The sequence below is a fragment of the Plectropomus leopardus genome, unplaced genomic scaffold, assembly GCF_008729295.1.
Source record: "Plectropomus leopardus isolate mb unplaced genomic scaffold, YSFRI_Pleo_2.0 unplaced_scaffold4021, whole genome shotgun sequence".
Lineage (NCBI taxonomy): Eukaryota > Metazoa > Chordata > Actinopteri > Perciformes > Serranidae > Plectropomus > Plectropomus leopardus.
Window position 1 is genome coordinate 2910 of NW_024644027.1, and position 6139 is coordinate 9048.

The window sequence follows — 6139 nt, forward strand, 5'->3', positions numbered from 1 at the left end:
GTTATAAATAAGTTAGAATAAATAACAAATTATGACAAATTGTAGGCACTGACATAAAAATATCCTATCTGCCTATAACCACATTGTAGTGTGTTATAAACCACCGAAGAGAAAAAGGGCTTCAACATTCACTTTTGCTCAAGAGGTAGAAAGCATACAGCTCCCAGAAGGCACTGCGCTGCACCAGACCAATAAAAGCACCTGCTGGCCGTGAGTTTGACCATCGAGCAGAGAGGAAGATGTTTCCAAAAACATTCACACATACAAACCCTCGGGAAGGCTTCCAGTTACCATTAAATTGTGCAAATAAAAATTTCGAGTACAAAACACACCTAATGGAAATGTGTCAATTTGGCAAAAAACTCCCACAATCTCAAGCTTGCATGAGGTTGTACCTGAGACGATTTGGAAACGCCATATTTCCTAAAACTGCAATGGAAACAATTTTTTGGCTTTTGGAAGGTTGGCAAAGTACGTGTTTTACTAAACCTGAGATTACCTTCACTCTGAGGAATGATCAGATAAACTTTCCTTCCAACAAATTTATGTTTCCACATAATAACAATAGAGTCTGATTCTGGATATGACATGATTAGTAGTAAAAAGGATAAAAAAGGTCCCTGATTTCATAAAACCAAGATTTCTCGTTGGCTGGCATTGAAAGTGTTACTAAAACCTCTAATCACTTTTTTTTTAGTAGAAAAGAAATACAGTATAAATGGGCATTTAGTAGTGTTTTCAATTGATTAAGGTCCAACTCCTGACATTTAAATGCTAAGTATTAAAATCCTACATGTTCTGTATGAATTGTGACTTTTCCAAAGGTTTAAACTTGATTATTGCAACTGATTTTTGCTTTGCTTTTTTTCTGGCTCTGCTCCCTCTTTCTTTCTTTTCTATTACTGCTGTGCCTGACCGTTGTGATATCTGTGCTGATGCTGTGATCCTGCCTTTGGTTGTGCTCGTGCTGTGGCTGCACTGATACTGTACCCCCCGTTCGCCCTGATCGTGCTCTCGGTCCTGGTTGCACCGATGCTGTTATCGTGTCTTTGGACACCTCCCCGTCAATATATGCACGAGACTCTTATCAATATCATCATAGACCTACAATGACCCACAATATCATCATAGACCTACAATGACCCACAATATCATCATAGACCTACAATGACCCACAATATCATCATAGAGTGCATATGATAATTTCTCACCTCTCGTTATTGTATTATGACGTGTCTGTTTACATTACTGCTGAGTCATCACTAAACTACTTGCTTGTTGTTTCCCAAGTGGTCTGCAGCAGGTCTATCCAGGTCCGGGTCAACTTGTGTTTAGACACAGTTCAGTGCCAGCTGCCACTTCTGCATCTCGATCCGTCCTTCTATTGACCGTCCTCAGCAGATTCTCTATGAGGACACAGGAAGCAGTTTGTTTAATCATTTATTAAAGTTAGTGTGTGAAGTTAAGTGAAGCACAAACACATATTTAAAATATTTCACTCCGATCCCAAATCTGAGATCTCAGCTCTGGGTTCTCTTGGACAAACAGCTAAAGATCTGTTTTTGAGGAGAGTTTTTTGGCTGATGAGTGCCGCAAATCAAATTTAAACTTCATTGTGATATTTCTTTTTTTATTTGATTGGGCAGGAAGACAAATTGCCCCAAAAGTCAATATTAGATATTACACTTAATATTTGAACTCTGGTTTCTGTCGAAGGGTCAATTTATCCGCCATCAGACAAAGGAAATCTGCTGATGAATACTTTAATACTATTTTAAGTCCTGCGTTTGAATTCCAAAATTAAAACTGTACCAAACATATCAAAAGCAAAAGTAATCTTCTGCAGTTAAATGTCCTCCATGATTTATATTTCTATCTGACATTATTAAATTGTTAATATTTATGCATCAGTGTCTGAGCAGCATTTTACTGTTGAAGCCAGTTTAAAGTAAAGTATTAGCTCTGATTTAAGTTTTTTTTTCTGTGAGAAAACTTTTCAAAGTGGTGGTTGGCTGACATTAGAAGAGTAAAAATACTTAATTACAGTCCACAAATAATTTTAAAATACTGCAGAGCAAAAGTTTATAACTTACTGATCTTTCCACGCTTCACCAGGATTAGAAGAACACCACCGACAACAACGACAGCAACAAAAACAAATAAAAAAACAACAACACCACCGTCAGGGGCGAGCGCAGACTCGTTCTTTGCAGCAGCTGAAGAAACATCAGACAGGTGAGTGTAAAAAAAGGGCTGGCTCAGAGGTGATGCAGGTTTTTTCTTCTGTAATTTGGTAACTGATTCGGATAATTCCTCTGTAGCGTGCTGCTCATGATGTAAAGAAAAACAACACATTTAAACACAGTCACATTATCTTGTATTCAGAGACTGAAGAATAAATCAAATGTATAAAAGGTACGATCGCAGAACGGGAGGACAAAGTTGTTTTGTTTTTAAGACGTATCAGAGGCAGTAATGATGTAGATGTGTTATGTGAGCGAGCCTCTGTGGGAGATTTAAAAAGCAGCAGTTTGCAGGCAACAAAGAAAAGTGCAGCAGCTGAAAATAACCGCAAACTGGGAAAACAGAGAGATTTAGGAGCTTATTACTGTCCAAGCAGAGGACAAGATCAGCCACCAAATAACAAACGATAAATTATTGTTATTGACATGTTATACCTGTATATTTGTTTAAAAAACCCTGCCGGATGATGCTGCATATAGCAGCTGACGCCTCCACTCTGGCAGAACTTTAAAATGTAGCTTACTACACTACAGTGACCCACACATGTAGGCTCTCCTCTTTCTTCATTTTTTATTATCATTATTTTTTCATTTCTTTTTTTTTTTACTGTCATTTTTTTCTCTCTCTCTTTTATACTATCCTCATTGGTGGTTATTTATTTTATTTTAAATGTCTCCCCTTTTTCCCTTTATTTTACTAAAACCTTCATCAGTCATTTACATGTCACTAGTTATCATTCCTCAGCCTCGGGTGTGCAGGGCGGCAGTTGAAGGAAAAGTTTGTAACAATTCTTAAAACGTTGGGCAGGGTCAGCGAACAATAAATGATCAACTGTATGTAAAACGAGGAGAGATGCATTGTACCAGGCTCTGGCAGCGCTGCTATTTTCTGCCTGTAATATCTGGGTAGGTGGGTGGAATAAATACATAAATGATCGAATCCGATTAAATAAAATACAAAACATTAGTTCATAAAATCTCATTATTATCCCCATATCCCATCCCACCTAAGAAAAGCCTTAAATTTGTGCAAAAAAGCAGCTATAGCCAGCGATGCTGGTATGCTGTCTAAAATCATCACAGGAGTGGGATTATGCTGCCATTTTTTGGTTCTGTGTGAAAATGCAAACAGACTTCATGGTGGCTTAGTGCAATATCTGCATAAAAAGGGATAAAAAAAAAAACTACAGTTTTCTGTAGAACAGTTCAAAGACTTTTACCTCCATCATCTTTCCCAGGATGTCCAGTTGTGGTGGAGTCCTGTCCCATTGTGCTGTTGTGTTTGTCTTTGGGCACTGTTTAAAAACACAAAAAATGCTCAGCAGTCAGAAAACACAGATTACAAATATCTTCTAACAGTGAGAGAAAGATGGCTGTGTGCATTAATCTGTCAGTCAATGCCTACAACTTCACACTGGTCAGGGTCACCTGAACATAACAAACATTTGTCTAACAGTCAGTGGATTAACAGGAAAACCTGTTAAAGTATAATTATACAGAGAAATCATTATAAATGTTCAAAGCCGGTGGGATTTTTCCACCAGATTATGGACCACAAAATAATATCAGTGGAGAACAAATGTTTTTGACACTTGCACATTTTGTTCAGCAGATTAATCTTCAAATAAAATTCACTTTTACTATTTTTGAAGAGTAAATGCAGTATCAGAGTTAAAAAAAAGCCATCGTTAGGAGCTACAAAGAGGCTGTGCAGCCATGTTTGCCGCGGCTCGGCGTGATGACGTTCTGTAGTCTCATTTGGCATCTTGTTTAGCAACCGATTCTTTCAGACACTAACTTTACAGTTCACACTGGGGGATTTAATTTTAAAAAAAAAAAACCAAAACGTTAATTTTCGGGGCATTTCCACCAACAGGCTGGTAGGGTTCAGTTAAATTCGGGAGACATTTTTTTGCGCTTCCATTGTGGAAAGTTGTGGATGGGGCATGTTCGGCGGGGTGCAAACATCGCGTTAGAGATGAACCTGGAACTGGGTTCAAAAACAGTGGTGGGAAATTCCCAATTCGGACAAATAATTCTATGAATCTGAATTAAAGTGTATTAAACTGAACCTGCTTACCAACAGTGAGGTTAATAGTACAATTGACATTCAGTTCTCTGATGAAGAAATTGTACGGTCCGGTGTCAGCCAGCGTCACTGAGGAGATCGTCATTTCCAGGATTCCTCGGTTCAGGTCACTGTGGTTGAAACGTGTCCTGTTTTTGTACCGACCCATCTGTGGACGAGAATGGTCCCGTCCCCTCACGACGGCATGGACCAAGTTGTTCCTGGCATCAAGATCGACTCTGTTCACATCCACTATGAAATTAGACAGGTTGGTGGGAGGATTCAGGTCACACCGTAGAGTGACGTTTGTGCCTTCTACGCCCTCCACTGATGGATTTTGGGATGTGAGACGCTTCTCTTCTGAGAAAACAAACACAACATGAACACAACATAAACGCCTCTGAACGGCAGAGTTGATGTTTTTCAGTTAAGTGGTGCAACAATTCCTCAAACGCAGATGTGCTGCTCAACCTCGGCCCTTTCCTCCCATTACAGGAGAGGACAGCCGGATATCAACGTTCAGTTTTCAAGGGAAGACGCCCCGAGTTATTGCGATAATATTTTTAACTAACAGATATCAACATAAAACCACCATATTACACACAATCATACAATTAGTTTTATATTGCAATTTGTTTGAAATGTTATATTTAAATATAACATTATAGATATCTAATTAAATGTAGGCACACGGTAATAATGACAATATGCTGTGATTTGCAAACACTTCAAAAACACAAATCTGAACACTGTATAAAATCCATTTCCATCCTTTTTTTACTTTGTGTTTTAAGAGTTAAAAGTTTTTTACACAGGAAATTTTGGATGTTTACAAAATACTGTCAACAGCCAAAGGAAACATTTTTTAGATGTTATAATGTTATAAATACAGCTATAAATGATATATAAATAAATTCCCTTGTAAAAAAAAGTTTCAGAAGAAAAAAAAAATGGAAAATTTGTTGGTGATGCTCAAGTGGTGATATTGGCTCAGAATCTCAGAAAAAAAGAAGAAAGCAGTCTTTAAAGACATGTATTTTAAATTCCATACATTTTATGACCCCCAAAATTAAAACATTTAGTGGAGAGATTTATTTAATAAATATCATTAGGCAACTTCCTACATTTAAAACTCATATTAGGCAAAATTATTTTTGTAATAAAATTTTTCTGCAATTTTATATTCAGATTCCATCAGTCATATTTGGTTTACTTGGTTCAGTGTATGATCATCAAAACAAAAACCCATGTTTTTTTCTCATAACACTTAACACATTAAATATGCAAACAATGCATTATCTAATAAAATATGCATTTCATTTATTTTCACATATTCACATTTATTTATTTAAATTTATTTATTTGCATAAATGACCAGAACAGAAATCTGAACTTTAGTGTGCATTTCTTGATATTTTCTTTCCACTACTTTGAAAGACGACATGTCAGAAGGGGTGGAAATAAACACCAGACAGATGCTGGTAAAATATGGCAGCCGCTGCTACATTAGCTTCACTCATCTGCCAAAAACAAACATTTTGTCATTTTTTGTTGTGTTTTTTAATATGCCTGCCACAGTGGCAGACAGACAAAAAAGTTTATTTCCAACCCTGCATGTTATGGATGGATTATCAAACACCGTCACTGTCTGATTTTGGAATAAATAAAACCTTCTACAGGTGAAACTTTTAACAGTGTGACACCGTGAGCTAAGGAACTAGCAGGTGCTAAAGCTAGGCTAACTAAAGTTAGCTATCAGGTTTTTTGACGAACCTTTCAGCGTGTCCGCGCGAACAAAGACGTTTCTAACATTACTATAAACGTGTCA

At 37.2% G+C, this 6139-nt stretch overlaps 1 protein-coding gene across 1 annotated transcript; it reads right to left on the bottom strand.

Moving 5' to 3' along the window:
- Window positions 1-918: 918 nt before the first annotated feature.
- On the bottom strand, window positions 919-6133 carry LOC121939047 (the record flags this gene model as incomplete). The annotated part of the gene is made up of 5 exons (XM_042482187.1): window positions 919-1406; window positions 2094-2216; window positions 3464-3538; window positions 4324-4671; window positions 6085-6133. Coding segments are annotated over 5 exons (681 nt in total), but the record flags the coding sequence as incomplete, so codon positions are not given.
- Between the last annotated feature and the right edge of the window lie 6 nt (window positions 6134-6139).